The sequence below is a fragment of the Anolis sagrei genome, chromosome X (assembly GCF_037176765.1).
Source record: "Anolis sagrei isolate rAnoSag1 chromosome X, rAnoSag1.mat, whole genome shotgun sequence".
Taxonomy (NCBI): domain Eukaryota; kingdom Metazoa; phylum Chordata; class Lepidosauria; order Squamata; family Dactyloidae; genus Anolis; species Anolis sagrei.
This window is the reverse complement of record NC_090034.1, coordinates 86,268,353-86,286,400: the sequence shown is the minus strand read 5'-3', so window position 1 is coordinate 86,286,400 and position 18,048 is coordinate 86,268,353. Positions and strand designations below refer to the sequence as shown.

General features: G+C 47.1%; 1 protein-coding gene across 2 annotated transcripts in view; it reads left to right on the top strand.

The window, feature by feature from the left end:
- The window catches only part of RSPO1 (R-spondin 1), a 36,676-nt gene that overhangs the window by 17,318 nt on the left and 1,310 nt on the right, over positions 1–18,048 (top strand). For both annotated transcript variants that reach the window (XM_060784015.2, XM_060784014.2), the window contains exons 2-5: positions 3,015–3,417; positions 10,001–10,192; positions 10,536–10,682; positions 13,911–14,099. In XM_060784015.2, the coding sequence (XP_060639998.2) occupies positions 3,186–3,417; positions 10,001–10,192; positions 10,536–10,682; positions 13,911–14,099 (760 nt within the window). In that variant the 5' untranslated portion in view covers positions 3,015–3,185. The remainder of the gene's footprint in view (positions 1–3,014; positions 3,418–10,000; positions 10,193–10,535; positions 10,683–13,910; positions 14,100–18,048) is intronic.

Genomic DNA, 18,048 nt, shown 5'->3' with positions numbered 1-18,048 from the left:
AAATTATTCGCTGCCTAAAGTGCACTCTTTGTAATTTGGCCAAAAAACGTGTGTAGTACAGTTTTTAGCATGCTTATTTATTATTTATTTTATTTACAGTACTTATTTTATATTATATTATTTATTTTATTTACATCATTTTTATCCCACCCATTTCAGCCTGAAGGCGACTCAGGGCAGCATACAAATCAGCAATAATTAGATGCTATATATAAATACATACATCGGATAAAAGCAAAAAATTACATAATAATACATTTAAAAGCCACAAAAGCAATAAAAATAATAAAAATTATAAAACTATGTCGTTGTGTTCAATTCCTCACGATAGATTATATTTCACATTTATATATTCCACCCTTCTCCCCCTGAAGGGCAAATCACAGAACTCATATACGGCAAACATTCAATTCCGATTTTACAATGACAAGACAGACAAGAAATAGAGGCATATTTAGGCTTTTTCTCATAATTTGGCACCTTTTGGAGGCTGTGCTTGGTTCTGGCCACAGGGGGGTGTTGTTGCTCCATCTCCTTGCCGAAGAGCTTTCTTTGTGTGTAAACTTCCCTCCGAAACGCCGTGCCTAAAATACCTCCCCGCGTAATACGGTTCCTGTTCATCTACTCACACTGTTGTTTTCGATCTGCTAAATGGGCGGGAAAGCTGGGCTGAAGGTCAGGAGCTCACCCTGACTCACTTCGAATTGTCAGTCTTTTGGTTGGCAAGATTTACTGCAGCTGCAGCTGGTGATTAAGCTGCTGTGCTAAAGCCGGCTTAGAATTCCTTCTTTAAAAACAAAAGTGTTAAAGCACCAAAGCTTCCAGCAATGGGAAGTTAACCTTGAAGTGCAACTATACTGTAGAGTGAATCCACTTTAACTGCCTTGGAGTCATGGGGGCTGTAATTTGACAATGCCTCACTAAACTACAAATCCCAGAATCTCATAACATTGAGCCCTAGCCATTAAATTAGAGATGAGGTCCCTCAAATAGGAGCTCCTTGTGTTCCTGAAGTAGCTTCAGGTCCAAAGACATGAATGTTCCACTGTCCTTTGGACTAGACAACTCCCCAGATAACTTAGCCCAGCTAGGGCCCAAAATCTCATCCTTGCACATTACTACTGTTCTGTACCCAAAACTACTGTATAATGCTCCATTTTACATTGCCCCTATCCTTACTGTTGCCATTTGACTTTGCACTTTATCCATCAGCCCTATCCTCACAATTGATTTGCATTAGTCCATTGCCCACCCATGCCCAGAAATGAATCGCATGTTTATTGGTTGTTGGTTTGATGGTTGCTTTCATATTCCGTTATAATGTTGTTGTATTATTTTGTTTTATGCTATTGTTTATGTATTTTGTATTTTAGGGTCTTATATTTTAAATATGTTGATCGGGCTGGTAAAGAGGTAAAAGAGTAAAAGGTCCATGCAGCTACATTTTGCCTAGAGAGAGGCAAAATGTACATCCTCATAGGTAGAAAGAAAAGCAGAAGAGATTGGAAAATGGCAAATGTCCACGGGGCTCAGGTCAGGACAATAAAAAATACCTTTAAAAAGGAAGTCCCACCTCAAAACTTACAATCTTCCAGGGAGGCCCTGCTCTCGATCCTGCCTCTGTTGCAAACGCGTTTGGCAGGGACGAGAAACAGGGCCTTCTCGGCAGAGGCCCCGTCTGTGGAACTCACTCCCCAGCAAAATTAGATCAACTGCTTCCCTCCTGTCCTTCAGGAAAAAGTTGAAAATATGGCTATGGGACCAGGCATTTGGATAGTAGGTTGATAAATGATGATAATGCTATGGTAAATGGACTATGGACAGACTTCGGACCAAGTTGTGGATTGTATAACTCAGATTTAGATTTGCACTATTTTAAATGGTTTTAATTTATATTAATGTTTTATCTATTTTGTAATTGCTGTTTATCTGTGTGTATATGGACGGCATTGAATTGTTGCCTGCTGTAAGCCGCGCTGAGTCCCCCTTCGGGGGTAGAGAAGGGTGGGGTACAAATATTTGAAATAAATAAATTTGAAATAAAAGTTCCCTCACAGAATTCCAATGCTACATCATTAAAGGGGAGGAGACAGTGGCAAGGAGGAAGAGTAAAGACAAAGCTGTTTTGGGAATTATGCATAGGAATGTGGGAGGGGAGGAATCCCTCAGCATAATCCTATCTCTAGACTAGCTACTCATTGAGGTCTGGAAACTTGATGACACAATATCATAATTTTAAACTATTTTAAGGTGAATTTGTTGTTTTGGGGCACGGTGTATGTGCCATTGTAAGCCACCTTGAGTCCCCCTGCTGGGGTAGAGAAAGGCGGGGTATAAGACTTGTGCAGTCAAGCGATGAAACCCAACACCCTTATTTGCAGGCCAGGAGAGGACAGGCAGATCACAAGGGGGCTTCATTTGCGGGTCCATCAGATAAGCCCTTCGACTCCTTCTCTGGAGAGGAGACCCTCTTTGGCAAGAGACATGCAGACCCTCAAGGGGCGTGTTTGCACTTCAGGGGTGCATCAAACAGCTCTCTGAGCCAAAAGCCAAGCGGGATTTACACAAAGCAGCTAATTGTTTATTTGAAATCGTGCGCACACACAGCACACAGACAGATGCAATGGTGGAGTGTCTCTCTAAGTGCAAACACATGCTTGATACCAACACAATCTGGCGGCCTTGGCAACTGCCTGGAGAGCCACAGGAGCGAGAGCAGCGAAGGCTCCTCTCCATCTGTTTGGCCCAAATGCACTGTCTGTCCGTCGTGGCCGGGGATCATGGCCAATGGCAACGGTCCCACTTCTGTGAACCTGGGAGGGACCCTACTCACCACTTGTGGCCTTGGTCATCATACAGCCATCTCTTTCACAAGAGCAAACAGAAATGCACAATGTTGTGCTTTTCAGGGCTTCACACTTGGGCATTGCACATTTGTAAGAGGAGAGAAGCATAGAAAATGCCAATCTATTCTATCTTTCAAATTAACCTGCTTCCATTCTGTCCATTTACAGCTTACCGGTGCAAACAGGACGGTGGATCCAACTGCCCCACAGATGAGACTCTTACCTGCCACCTCCCACATTCCTTATGGGGCTGGAAACAGAATCCTGCTGTCGGCTACTTAATGCTTCTGCGGCCACAGTATTGGCGCAAGAGGAAGACGGCCACTCACCCGGTTTCGTATGCAGACATTTGGCCCTAGTCGGGCCCCTTTCGCATTAGGAGGAAGAAAGGAAGGGGTCCTGGGCCGGATCCTTCCATCCACGCTGCCCCCAAGGGCCCCGGGCGGCTGGGACGTGACTATGCAGCTTGGGCCGCTGCTGCTGTGTGCCGTGGTGGTCTTCCTCAGCTGGGTGGATCTGGCAAAAAACAGTAGCAGCAGCAGGTCACCGAAGGGCAAGCGGCAGAGGCGAAGTATGTATCATGTGGCCCCTATGGGATGACCAGCTTGGTGGTCACTCTGGTGTGGCTCTTCTAGACCTTTTGAGGGCTGGGGATGATGGGGGATCTAGACTTACATTCAGGCGAGGGGGGCTTGGCTGTGAAGACTGTGAGCTGTGAAGAACCTGCCCCCATTACACCTCACAGTGGTTGCATGGGCAAACTTTAGACTTCCAGGTGTTTTGGACTTCAACTCCAACAATTCCGGAATTGTGGGAGTTGATGTCCAAAACATCTGGAGGGCCAAAGTTTGCCCATGCCTGGGTTAGAGGAAAGGTTCCTGCTGGTGGTAATGGGATGGCTGGGTTTTGGGGTGGGGGGGGGGGGGAAGAGAAAGGTTTCCTGCACCAGCTGTGCAGCTTCAAGAGCTTTGTACCAGTCCCTGGATTCTTTGAAACACAAACAATGGCAGCTCCAACCCATCAGGAACTTGACTCAAGCCTTGCTTTGTTCTCATATGTCCTTAAATGAAATGCGTCCTGCCACGTTGTTTGGTGTTCATGGAGAGCATGGCTTTGGGTGATGAGGATCCTTCAAGGCTACTTACTTAGGGAATCCCTGAGCTGGAGAGTGATCTTTGAAATACAAAAGGTTGGGGAAGGGGAAAGAAAGGTGTGTATGGAATGGGAGAAGGAGAGAAACACAGGCACGTGTATGAGGTCCAGAGGTGCTGCCTATCAAAGGGCCTAAACCCAGGGTTTGGGAGAGATCCTGGACTAATCGCTGAGCCTGGAACCTCAGGTTTCGGTGGTGGCCAGGGGAGCTTTTGCACAATTAAAACTTGCGTGTCAACTGCGCCTGTACCTTGGGAAGTCTGACTTGGCCACGGTGGTCCACACTCTGGTTACATCCCGTATAGATTACTGCAACGCACTCTTTATGGGGTGGCCTTTGAAGACTGTTAGGAAGCTCCAACTGGTCCAGCGAGTGGCAGCCAGGTTGCTCACTGGAGCGGTGCTCAGGGAGCATTCAACACCCCTGTTGTGTCAACTCCACTGGCTGCCAGTCTGCTACCAAGCACAATTCAAAGAGCCGTCTTTAGCCTATGAATCCCTAAACAGTTGTGGCTCAGGCTACCTGTCCGAACATATCTTCCCTATGAACCAGCTCGGAGACTAAGATCATCTGGGGAGGCCCTGCTCTTGGTCCCGCCTGCCTCAAAAGTATGGCTGGTGGGGACGAGAGACAGGGCCTGCTCAGTGGTGTCGCCTGTGGAACTCCCTCCCTAGCAACATCAGATCAGCCCCCTCCCTACTAGCCTTAAGGAAGAGAGTCAAAACCTGGCTCTGTAAGCAGGTTTTTGAAAATTAGGGCAATGCAGTATGCCAAATATAGAATTACAGTGTTCCCTCACTTATCATGGGTGTTACGCTCCAGGATCACCCACAAAAAGTGAAATTCCCTTAAGTAGGGATGCTATATATGTATATCGTGTTCTGAGGGTGAGGCAGAAGAGAGGCAAGATTTAAAGACACCATGCACTATTTTTTTCTCTTGATTGGCTACCTCTCTCCTGAGAGGGAGGGTGAAACCCCTTTCCACACTCCATTGTTGCCGGGAGGTGGGATTTGAATCCCACTCTGGGCAACGGCAACCATTCATAAACTGGGAGGCAAAAACCCGCGAAACAGCGAGTCTGCGAAAAGCGAACTGCGAAGTAGCGAGGGAACACTGTATGTGCAATTTGACCTTGGAATGGCCTTAGACCTTCAACTCTGGGTGGTGTGTTTTTAACTTTGAATGTATTTTAACCATTTTAAATATGTCATAATTTTAAACTATTTTAAGGTGAATTTGTTGTTTTGAAGCATTGTGTATGTGCCATTTTAAGCCGCCTTGAGTCCTCCTGCTGGGGTAGAGAAAGGCAGGGTATAAATATGGCTAATAAATAAACCTTGGCAGTTTTGCTGCTTGAAAGGTTTCGGGTTAGGGTCAAGCCTTAGGGTCCTCAGTGGACTTGAACAAGAAGCAGCCTCACTTTGACCGGCTTTGACCGCTGACTACAGAGCTCTTGGATTCTCCCAAGAGAGTGGCAGCTTCACAAAAGCCCTGTGTGTATTTCGCCCCTCTTTTTGGGAAAACAGCTCCCCGCCTCTGAGAAGCCAAGGCTGGCGATGTTCAGGAATGCCAGAGCACTTGCTTTGGAAGAAGAATAAATAACATGTTTAAAATAAAGTCGAAAAAGATGTCCTCCTTCCTGTAAACAAAAGCCCATGCTTGCATAATTAACCAGTATAAATAACCTGTGACGATTTGTTTAAAAACTGGGCTGAGTTGTCCATGGTAATTGATCCCAGAAAGCCGGGAAGACATAAAAGTGGATGTTTTTGTTGGACCGAGAACCAAGGGCCCGGGGAAGGATCCATCCCTCGGCGGAGCAGGGGGGCAATACCTTCTGCTTCTGGCAAAAGAGAGCTTAGTTAAGAAGCAAAGGGGGGAAGGGGGCAAAGAAGGGGTGCCTGTGACAGTGGGGCAATGCTAGGCCTTCCCCGAAAGAGGGAATGGAGGGAAGTGCAGGGGTCCAAGATGACCCATCTCCCATCGGGGCCAGGCCATTCTCATAGGGAAAAAGGAGGAGACCTAATTGCAGGGCTATTAATGGCCATTGGGAAAGCTTTGCATGAGCCCCTTAGATGAAGACATGCATTTTGTTGGGGAATCTGAGCTGTTAAGGTAATCCTGCTACAAAACAGGAGCTTTTTTGTTGAGGTCCAGGGCCAGAGAAGCAGGTGGCGGAAACAGAAGAACAGCCTGCCTCAGAGGAGCGTGCTCACTCCATCCATGTTCAACATCTACACAAATGACCAGCCACTGCCAGAAGGGACAGAGAGTTTCATCTATGCTGATGATCGTGCCATCAAGCAGGGAGCTATGAGATGGTTGAACAGAAGCTCTCCGAAGCTCTAGGTGCTCTTACTGCCTATTACAGGGAAAACCAACTGATCCCTAATCCATCTAAAACACAGACATGTGCCTTTCACCTTAAGAACAGACAAGCATCCCGAGCTCTGAGGATTACCTGGGAAGGAATCCCACTGGAGCATTGCATCACACCTAAATACCTGGGAGTCACTCTGGACCGTTCTCTGACCTACAAGAAGCACTGCCTGAACATCAAACAAAAAGTGGGTGCTAGAAACAATATCATACGAAAGCTGACTGGCACAATCTGGGGATCACAACCAGACACTGTGAAGACATCTGCCCTTGCGCTATGCTACTCTGCTGCTGAGTACGCATGCCCAGTGTGGAACACATATCACCACACTAAAACAGTGGATGTGGCTCTTAATGAGACATGCCGCATTATCACAGGGTGTCTGCGCCCTACACCACTGGAGAAATTACACTGCTTAGCCGGTATTGCACCACTTGACATCCGCCGGGAAGTTGCAGCCAATAGTGAAAGGACCAAGGCAGAGACATCTCCAGCTCATCCCTTGTTTGGGTATCAGCCAGCACGTCAACAACTTAAATCAAGAAATAGTTGTCTTAGATCTACAGAGACACTCGCTGGAACACCTCAGCAAGCGAGAGTTCAAAAGTGGCAGGCTCAAACCCAGCACCTCAATCCGTGGGTGATACCAGATGAGAGACTCCCCCCTGGGCACACAGAAGACTGGGCGACTTGGAAGGCGCTGAACAGGCACCACAAGATGCAGAGCCAACCTTCAGAAATGGGGCTACAAAGTTGAATCCATGACATGTGAGTGTGGAGAAGAGCAAACCACTAACCACCTGCTTAGGATGCCACACGCTGACCTCAAAACCCAGCAGCAGCGACCCCAAGGAGCCAATTGCTCAAGGCGGCTCATCCAAGGCAACATCTTGGAGCCTGAGCGCAACCTGTGAAAAGGGCAATGAGAAAAGTCACCTTGGAACCAATAGCTTGAAATACAGGTCTGGAAGGGGAGCCAAAGCCCAAAGGAATGGCCTTGTAGAGTCCGGTTTGCTCTTCCGGTGCATTTTCTCCTTTTGAGGAATCTGAGCTGTTAGGCTCAAAATAACCCTCAGTTGGGGTGATTCCACCATAAATATTGCAATGGACCAGAAGTAAACTTCATAACCAGTGGAAACTTACATGTGATGAGCTGTGATAAGCTTCTGTTCTTTAGGACGGCATAGGATTGCAGAGTCAGAACTTTAGATTCAAAAGTATTGATTGAAGTAAAAGAAATACATTCTTGATAGAAAAGGTCTTGGAGCTGACTAGCATACTAAATCTCATCTTCTAAAGAGGTAAAAGGGCGAAAGTTCCATGCAGCTACATTTTGCCTAGAGAGAGGCAAAATGTGCATCCTCATAGGTAAAAAGAAAGCAGAACTCAGAAAATGATGGGGACTGCGTGGTCAACCCAGGGCAGTTTAAACTTAAGAGGAAGTTCCCTTACAGAATTCCATTACTATGTTATCAAGGCTAAAAGGTCCATACAGCTACATTTTGCCTAGAGAGAGGCAAAAAAATATGCATCCTCATAGGTTGAAAAAAAAACCCAGAAGAGACTGGAAAATGGCAAATGCCACATGGCCAGCCCAAGGCAACAAAATACCTTTTAAACAGGAAGTTCTCTCACAGAATTCAATTCCTACATCATCGAAGGGGAGGAGACAGTAGCAAGGAGAAAGAGTAAGGTGTAGGTTCACAGCTTGGGAGTGATCCTGGACTCATTGCTGAACCAGGAAGCACAGGTTTCGGCAGTGGTCAGGGGAGCTTTTGCACAATTAAAACTTGTGCACCAACTGCTTCCATATTTTGGGAAGTCTGACTTGGCCACGGTGGTTCATGCTCTGATTACATCCTGTATAGATTACTGCATTGTGCTCTACGTGGGATTGCTTTTGAAGACTGTTCGGAAGCTCCAACTGGTCCAGCAAGCAGGAGCCAGGTTGCTCACTAGAGTGGCGGTCAGTGAGCACACAACTCCCCTCCTGCATCAGCTCCACTGGCTACCAGTTTGCTACTGAGCACAATTCAAAGTGCTGGCTTTAGCCTATAAAGCCCTAAATGGTTCTGGCCCAGGCTACCTGTCTGAATGTATCATCCCCTATGAACCAGCACATAGATTAAGGTCTTCTGGGAAGGTTCTGCTCTCGGTCCCGCCGTCCTCACAAGCGCATCTGGCGGGGACAAGAGACAGGGCCTTCTCAGTGGTGGCCCCTCAGTTGTGGAACTCCCTCCCTAGCGACATCAGAGCAGTTCCCTCCCTATTAGCCTTTATGAAAAGAGTCAAAACCTGGCTCTGTGAGCAGGCCTTTTGAAATTAAGGCAATGCAGTATTTTTGAATCAAAACCTTGAGCAATTGATCTCGGAACAGACTCAGACCATGAACTTGGATGGCATGTTTTCTAAGTTTTTAACTTTCTAAGTTTGTTTTAACTCTGTTTAATATGTTGCAATTTTTGAAATGTTTAGGTGATTGTGTTGAGGCATGACGTTGTGCCATTGTAAGCCGCCTTGAGCCCCCCTGTCGGGGTACAAGTATGGCAAATAAATAAATACAAAGTCCTTTTGGGAAACATGAATGTTGGGGGAGGAATCCCTCAGCCTAATCCTACCTCTAGTCTAGCTACGCATTGAGGTCTGAAAACTTGATGACACAAGAGACTTGTGTAGTCCAGGAATGAAACCCAGCACATTCATGTGGGCAGAGAGACAACCAGGTTTTGGACAGTGCTCTGGACATGCAACCCTAAGAGTCTGCTCCCAAGTCCTGCTGCAAGGATTATTTATTTAGAAGCTTTGTATCCCGTTCTTCTCTACCTCCGTGGAGGGACTCAGAACAGCTAACAGTAAAATTCAATGCTAAACAATAAATAATATCATAAACAACATACATTAAATAAGTTCTAAAATACATATAAAAACAATTCATCACATTAAAAACAACATCCAACTCAGTCCAAAACGCTGTGGCCAAATAACTCTTAGTCTATATCAAATCATCCGTCAATCTGCAGATGCCTGACTCCAAAGCCAGGATTTTAGCTGTTTCCTGAATGACAGGAGAGAGGGGGCAGATCTAATCTCGCTGGTGAGAGTTCCATAGCTGGGGGGCCACCACAGAGAAGGCCTTGTCTCTCGTCGCCACCAAATGCGCCTGTGAAGATGGTGGGACCGAGAGCAGGGCCTCTCCAGAAGATCTTAAAGTCCTTGATGGTTTATAGAAGATACGTTCGGACAGGTAAACCAGGCCCGAACCCGTGTAGGGTTTTGTAGGATAAAACCAGCACTCTGAATTGTGCTCAGAAGCTAATTGGCAGCCAGTGGAGCTGGTGTAACAGGGGGGTTGTGGGCTCCCTGTACCCCATTCCCGTGAGCAACCTGGCTGCCGAGTGTTGGACTAGTTGGAGCTTCCGAACAGTCTTCAGAGGCAACCCCACGTAGAGTGTGTTGCAGTAGTCTATTCAGGATGTAACCAGAGCGTGGACCACGGTGGCCAAGTCAGACTTCCCAAGGTATGGATCAGATGGCGGCCTGGCTCTACTGTGGTCCTTCTCATGCCACTCTCTTTTCCCTCACTTTTCTTCTTCTACCTCCTTCTCTTCTTATTTGCAGTCAGCGCCGAGATGAGCCAGGGCTGTGCCAAGGGGTGCGACCTCTGCTCCGAGTTCAATGGCTGCCTCCGCTGCTCCCCCAAACTCTTCATCCTCCTGGAGCGGAACGACATTCGCCAGACCGGCATTTGCCTCCCCTCCTGTCCGGGGGGCTACTTTGGTCTGCGGAACCCAGACATGAACAAGTGCATCAGTGAGTCTCAAGGGGTGGGGTGGGGGGCAAGTGGAGGCCTGGGAGGGGCTGGGCCTGAGCTCAAAGTCTTCAGAGTGCCATGGTCAAAGATGGGAGTTAACATCCCAAGCCACCAGTGCTTATGTGCTAGATTTCCTTCAAATTCCCTCCAAATGACGAGCCAATTACATTCCTTCAAATTGAACAGTGGTGTCCGTGGCTTGGATGGAACACCCTGAGATTTGGTGACACAGGAAAAGATGTGGCGGGAGGCGGAGAGGACAGAGTGGACAAGCCTTAAAAGGGGCAGTTCCAGCTGATGAGTCTCTTTTCTCTCCCTCCCTCCCTTCCTCGCTGGGCCCAGAATGCAAAATTGAGAACTGTGAGGAATGCTTCAGCCGCAACTTTTGCACAAAGTGCAAGGAAGGCTTCTACTTGCACAAGGGACGATGCTATGCCTGCGCCCAGGACTTCTCAGCAGCCAACAGCACTCTGGAATGCAGCAGCCCTGGTGAGTCCCACAAGGGGCTCTTTTGGGAAGGGGGTCTTGCCTGGCAGGGCCAATACAGTATAGGCCCATTGGGCAAAAAGGGAAGGGAGTCGGGTGGTGTTGAAACCCACTGCTGTGTCACTTCGAAAAGGCCACCCCAAAACCTTGAGGGCAGACATGGGCAAACTTCAGCCCTCCAGGTGTTTTGGACTTCACAATTCCTAACAACCAGTAGTTGAAGTCCAAAACAGCTGGAGAGCTGAAGTTTGCCCATGTCTTCTTTAGGGTCTCTCTCCAATTGGACACTATGAAGCGAGGAGATCAAGCACCACAGATTTATTTGATCACATCTCCCATTGGGCGGGCAAGAAAAAAGTGCCGCACTCTATGACACAGCTCAGGGTATTTTATAGTCAAAGGTTTTAAGCATGAGCCAAGCCCGTAGCCAGGATTTTGATTAGGGGGGTGCTGAGTTTGTTTCCGGGGGGGGGGGGGGAGAGGTGGGTGAGTTTGATTCAAAGGTGTGTGGGGGGGGGGGGGGGGGCTGAGGAATTGGCCATCTGCCAGGACGTTGCCCAGGGGATGTCTGGATGTTTTTGATGTTTTACCATTCTTGTGGGAGGCTTCTCTCGTGCCCCCATATGGGGAGCTGGAACTGACAGAGGGAACTCAACCTGCTCTCCCCACATTCAAACCACTGACCCTTGTGCTGGTCAGCAGTCCTACCAGCACAAGGGTTTAACCCATTGCACTACCAGGGATGCAGATGGGATGATATAACCATCTTTTATTCAGCTGTGGACATTTTGCTCATGGAAAAGGCCTCTTCTGTCTCCCTCAGGGGCAATTCCCAAGATATATAATAGAATATAGGAAAGCCCTGAGCAGGCCCATAGCCAGGATTTTGATTTTTTTGGGAGGGGGGGGGAGGGGGTTTGATTGGGGGGGGGGGTCAGGATCTACCCTAGCAAACCTTTTGGGTCGTTATCCCAATACCCCCATGCATATGGGATATATTGAGCATGGTGATCAGATCATGATATGAATAAACATAACAGTTTAAATAATGTACCAGTAAGGCCTTCTCGTGGACCACCCTGAGAATTTCGGGGGGGGGGGGGGAGGCTGAAGCCCTTCTAGCCCCCCCCCCCTACTTTCTTGGCATGAGCACACAAACTATTTCATTCACACTTTTCTTTCCCTTTTTTCTTTTCCGGTGCCTTCTTATCCGCAGTTTACAACAGCAATTCACAACAATTGCCCCTCTTGCAGGTCATCAAGCTCTGTCTTTTGAACTTTCTCCTCTTTCATCTATTCCCTTATTGCTTTGAGGAGAAAATTTCCCATCTCTCTCTCTCTCTCTCTTTCACCCCCCCCCCCCTTTTTTTGTCTAAACCAGTGGCTCTCACCTTTCCTAATGCCACGACCCATTAATACAGTTCCTCTTGTTGTGGTAACCCCACAATCAAAGCATTATTTTTGTTGCTACTCCGTAATTGTAATTTTGCTACTGTTATGAATCATCATGTAAATATCTGATATGCAGGATGTATTTTCATTCATTGGACCAAATTTGGCACAATTACCCGATACACCCAAATTTGAATACTGGTGGAGTTGGGAGGAATTGATTTTGTCATTTGGGAGTTGAAGTTGCTGAGATTTATAGTTCATCTACAATCAAGGAGCATTCTGAACTCCACTAATGATGGAATTGAACCAAAGTTGTCACACTGACCTCCCATGACAAACAGAAAATACTGAAAGGGTTTGGTGGGCACTGACCTTGAGTTTTGGAGTTGTAGTTCACCTACATCCAGAGAGAACTATGGACTCAAACATCAGGATCTGGACTAAACTTGGCACGGATACGCAATATGCCCAAATGTGAACACTGGTGGAGTTTGGGGAAAATAGACCTTGAAAATTTGGGTGTTGTAGATGCTGGGATTTATAGTTCACCTACAATCAAAGAGCATTCTGAACTCCACCAATGATAGAATTGGGCCAAACTTTCCACACAGAACCCCAATGACCAACAGAAAATACTGTGTTTTCTTATGTTTTCTTATGGTCTTTGGCAACCCCTCTGACACCCCCCTTGCAACCCCCCTGGGGTCCTGACCCTCAGGTTGAGAAATGCTGCTCTAGCTAGATTTTACCAGGAAACCCCCAAGAAACTGTCTTGAGGCCTTTGTAAGTTGGAGATGCCTTGAAGGCACACAACAACAGACATGAAAAGTTGGAAGAGAGACTTCTGTGCCCTCTTATCCCCAGCCGCCTGGCTTAGGTCTTGCAGACTCAGCCATTGCTTCCTTGGTGGTGTCACTCTATCTGTAATCCAGTCTTCCCCTTTTGTTGCAGCCATCTATCTTGTGCAACATTATGATTTTGCCTCTCATGATGCTGTCTTCCCCAGGGATCCCGACCCCCAGGTTGAGAAACGCTGGTCTAGACCCCCCCCCCCCCCTCAGGACCCCCAACTCCCAGTTGAGAAATGCTGGTCTAGACCTTCCCCCAGGGATCCTGACCCTCAGGTTGAGAAACTCTGGTCTAGGACCCCCCCCCCCCCCCCGGGTATCCCAACCCTCAGCAACCCTCAGGTTGAGAAACACTGGTCTAAACCTTTCTCTGGTAATTTTCTACTTCTTTTCATTTTTCTTTGCCCCAGTCCCTTCAATGGGATGCTTATCTAATCCTCCCTTCTGCTCAATGTTTCAAAAAGAAGCCCACGGACAGACTTCTGCACCTTGTGCTCAGAGCTTCATGACATTCCCCTCTGGTGTCACTGTGGGGGGCTGCATTCCTTTCTCCTGAGACTGGGGAGCAAAGAAGATCAGTAACTGCATGGGGATCTCTCCCTCTCTCCCCAGAGGACCTCAGTGCAGACAGGAGGCAGTCTCTCTGTGTTCCCTTAGGTCCCCTCCTTCCCCTCTCTCCGCCAATCAGGGGGGTTGTTTTGGATGTATACCTTTCCAGATCTGTGACTTCTTAGAGCAACGGTTCTCAACCTGTGGGTCCCAGGTGTTTTGGCCTACAACTCCCGGAAATCCCAGCTGTTAGGATTTCTGGGAGTTGAAGGGCCAAAACATCTGGGGACCCACAGGTTGAGAATCACTGTTTTAGAATGAAGGGCCCCAGGGTTTGATGAGCAATTGGTCCAAGATTGGTGTGTGTGTGTATAGCAGCAGTAACGGCAGGTGGCGGATCTGCACTAAAAAGCCCCCACCTCCTCTTTCCCTGTTGCAGCCCAATGTGAAATGAGTGAATGGGGCCCCTGGGGGCCCTGCTTGAAGAAGCGGAAGGTGTGCGGGTTCCGGCGGGGCAATGAAGAGCGTTCCAGAAGGATCCTCCAAGCGCCCTTCGGGGAGGAGTCGATCTGTCCGGCCATCACAGAGCTCCGGAGGTGCACGGTGCAGAGGAATCCGTGTCCAGAAGGTGAATGGGATTGTGAACTCTCTTTTGTGGGACCTCGTGCTCCTCCCCACTCCTTTGCCATGAAAGGTTGGGAAAAACTCCAGACAGATACAGCCCCCTCCATATCTGTCTGCTGCTTTTCATTTCTGCTACTAATACCATTTATATCGTTCTCCTTAATGGAAAAACGCCCACGGTGGTGCAGAATTTTACGAAATCTCCATCAAACGTACATTAAGAACAGACGCGGCAAAAGGTTAACAGATAAAAGCCCATCAGCAAGCAAGCCCAATCCCTGCCAGGAGCAGAACAGAAACAGTTGCCTCTCCAAAAACAAAATGCTTGCCAGGAGAAAGAGTGGAATCCCATAGAAAAGGAAAAAGGCCAAGAGAATGACCCCAAAACCCAGCAGCAGCAACCCCAAGGAGCCAATTGCTGAAGGTGGCTCATCCAAGGCAACCTCTTGGAGCCTGAGCACAACCTGTGAAAAGGCCAATGAGAAAAGTCACCTTGGAACCAATAGCTTGAAATACAGCCCCAGAAGGGGAGCCAAAGCCCAAAGAAATGGCCTTGTGGGTTGCGGTTTGCTCCTTTTGGGGAATCTGAGCTGTTAGGTTCAAAATAACCCTCAGTTGGGCTGATTCCACCATAAATATAGCAGAGTACCAGAAGCAAATTTCAGAACCAGCAGAAACTTACGTGTGATGAGCTGGGAGAAGCTTCTATTTTCTTGGGATGGCACAGGATTGCAGAGTCAGAACTTCAGCTTCAGAAGTATTTATTGAAGTAAAAGAAATACATTATTGAGGGAAAAAGTCTTGGAACTCACTAGCTTACTAAATTTCATCTTGTAAAGAGGTAAAAGGGTAAAAAGTCCATGCAGGTACATTTTGCCTAGAGGGAGGCAAAATGTGAATCCTCATAGATAGAAAGAAAAGCAGAAGAGTGGAAGATTATTAACTTTATTTATACCCCGCAAAATCTCCCGAAGGACTCGATGCAGCTTACAAAGGCCAAGGCCGCCGACAACAACATACAATATACAATAAAACTCAAAAAATAAAATAAAACTCATAAGCAAATAATAAACCTCAAGCTGACAATAAAACAGTAAAACGATGACACAGTGACGCAATTTAAAACCTAAAGGCCGGGCCAAATGTAATAAACAAAATTTAAAAGTGCTGAACTTGACAGTAATATGTAGAGGTATTTGGAGGTAGGTGCAATGTGCAGATAATCCTAAATCTCTAACAAAATGCATTTGGGACTTGATGCCGGAAGTTTCCTATTCTGGAAAGGCACACTGGAACAGCCAGGTCTTCAGGCTCTTCCTGAAGACTGCCAATGTTGGGGCTTGTCTGATGTCCTTAGGGAGAGAGTTCCAGAGTCGGGGGGCCACCACAGAGAAGGCCCTGTCCCTCGTCCCCACCAAGCGCGCCTGTGATGCAGGTGGGATCGTGAGCAGGGCCTCTCCAGATGATCGAAGGGAACATGCGGGTTCATAAACGGAGATGCAGTCACGCAGGTAGGCAGGTCCCAAACCGTTTAGGGCTTTGTAGGTGAGCACCTGCACCTTGAATTGGGACCGGAAAATGAACAGCAGCCAATGGAGCTCCTTGAACAGGAGGGTTGGCCTCTCTCTGTAAGGAGCACCAGTTAACATCCTGGCCGCCGCCCACTGGACTAGCTGAAATTTCCGAGCCGTTTTCAATGGCAGCCCCACGTAGAGCACATTACAGTAGTCCAATCTAGAGGTGACCAAGGCATGGACCACCCCGGCCAGATCAGCCTTTGCGAGGCACGGTCGCAGTTGGTGCACGAGTCTCAGTTGTGCAAAAGCCCTCCCGGACACCGCCGACGCCTGAGCCTCAAGCACGAGTGATGAATCCAGGAGAACTCCCAAACTGCGGACTTGTGACTTCAGGGGGAGTGTAACCCCGTCGAGCACAGGTTGCCACCCTATACCCCGATCCCGTATTCGATCGACCAGGAGGACCTCTGTCTTGTCGGGATTGATCTTCAGCTTGTTCCTCCTCATCCAGACGGCCACAGCGGCCAGGCACTCGTCCAGCACTCGAGAGGCTTCTTTGGAATTAGGTGGAAATTCGGTGGAAGAATGGTGAAAGGCCACATGGCCAGCCCAGGGCAATAAAAATACCTTTAAAAAAGGAAGTTCCCTCACAGAATTCCATTCCTACATCATCAAAGGGGAGGAGATAGTGGAAAGGAGGAAGAATAAAGGCAAAGTCCTTTTGGGAAACATATATAGGAATGTGGGGGAATCCCTCAGCCTAATCCTATCTCTAGTCTAGCTACTCATTGAGCTCTGGATACTTGATGACACAAAAGACTTGTGTAGTCCAGGGATGAAACCCAACATCTCCACATAGTGGTGGAAATGGCAGTGGGGGTGGGGGGTGTCCCATGAATCCCATAGGCCATTTCCTCTCCTCCTCATTACATGCCTTTTTTTTAAAAAAATATTTTTTATTGAGGTTTAAAAAAAAGGGAAAGAGAAGTGGGATACATGTAAAGTGGGAGAACAATGGTGATATAGAAAAGTGGGGGGAAAGGTATATAAATGAAAAAAATAATAATATGTATCTCTATATATAAAAATGCTCTGTGCATAATGAGTACCTTAAAAACAAAAGTACCAATGAACGAAATCACACCAAATTTGGCAACAAAACGTCTCACAACACAAGGAGTGACCATCTCTCCAAAAATTACGATTTTGTCATTTAGGAGTTGTAGTTGCTGGGATTTATAGTTCACTTACAATCAAAGAGCATTCTGAACTCCACCAACGATGGAATTGAACCAAACTTGGCACACAGAACTCCCATGACCAACAGAAAATACTGAAAGGGTTTGGTGGGCATTGACCTTGCGTTTGGGAGTTGTAGTTCACCGACATCTAGAGAGCACTGTGGACTCAAACAATGATGGATCTGGACCAAACCTGGCACAAGCACTCAATATGCCCAAATATGAACACAGATGGAGTTTGGGGGGAAATAGATCTTGATATTTGGGAGTTGTAGTTACTGGGATTTATAGTTCACCTACAATCAAAGAGCATTCTGAACCCCATCAATGATGGAATTTGGCCAAACATCCGACACAGAACCCCCATGATCAACAGAAAATATTGGAAGGGTTTGATGGGCATTGATCTTGAGTTTGGGAGTTGTAGTTCATCTACATCCAGAGAGCACTGTGGACTCAAACAATGATGGATCTGGACCAAACTTGGCACAAGCACTCAATACGCCCAAATATGAACACAGATGGAGTTTGGGGAAAATAGACCTTGACATTTGGGAGTTGTAGTCACTGGGATTCACAGTTCACCTACAATCAAAGAGCATTCTGAACCCCACGAACGACAGAATCGGGGCAAACTTCCCACACTGAACCCCCATGACCAACAGAAAACACTTAAGGCCATCCAATCCAACTCCCTTCATCAGGGCAAGAAAACCCAATCAAAGCCCTCCTGACGAAGAGCCATCCAGCCATAGATTAGATAGATAGATAGATAGATAGATAGATAGATAGATAGATAGATAGATATGATTCACACACAGAGAGAGATATAGTATCATAGATTTGTAAGGGACCCCTAAAGAAGGACAATGATATGTTGCATGTTCCAGGGTGGACAAACCAGACACTCTCCACATCAACACTGACCAAGAAACAGCAAGAAATACTGTTTACCCACAAGCATAAAGACATTACATATATTAGAAACCAACACTTTCTCATTATTTTCCAGATCAACAGACTGGGCCACAGCAACGTGTGGCAGGGGACAGCTAGTATATATATATATATATATATATAGAGAGAGAGAGAGAGAGAGAAAACAAGAACCATAATAAAAAAATTTTAAAAGAAGAAAAAAAATCATTGACTTCCGTCTGTTCTCCGGTGGTCGGGTATCGCGTATGTTCCTTTT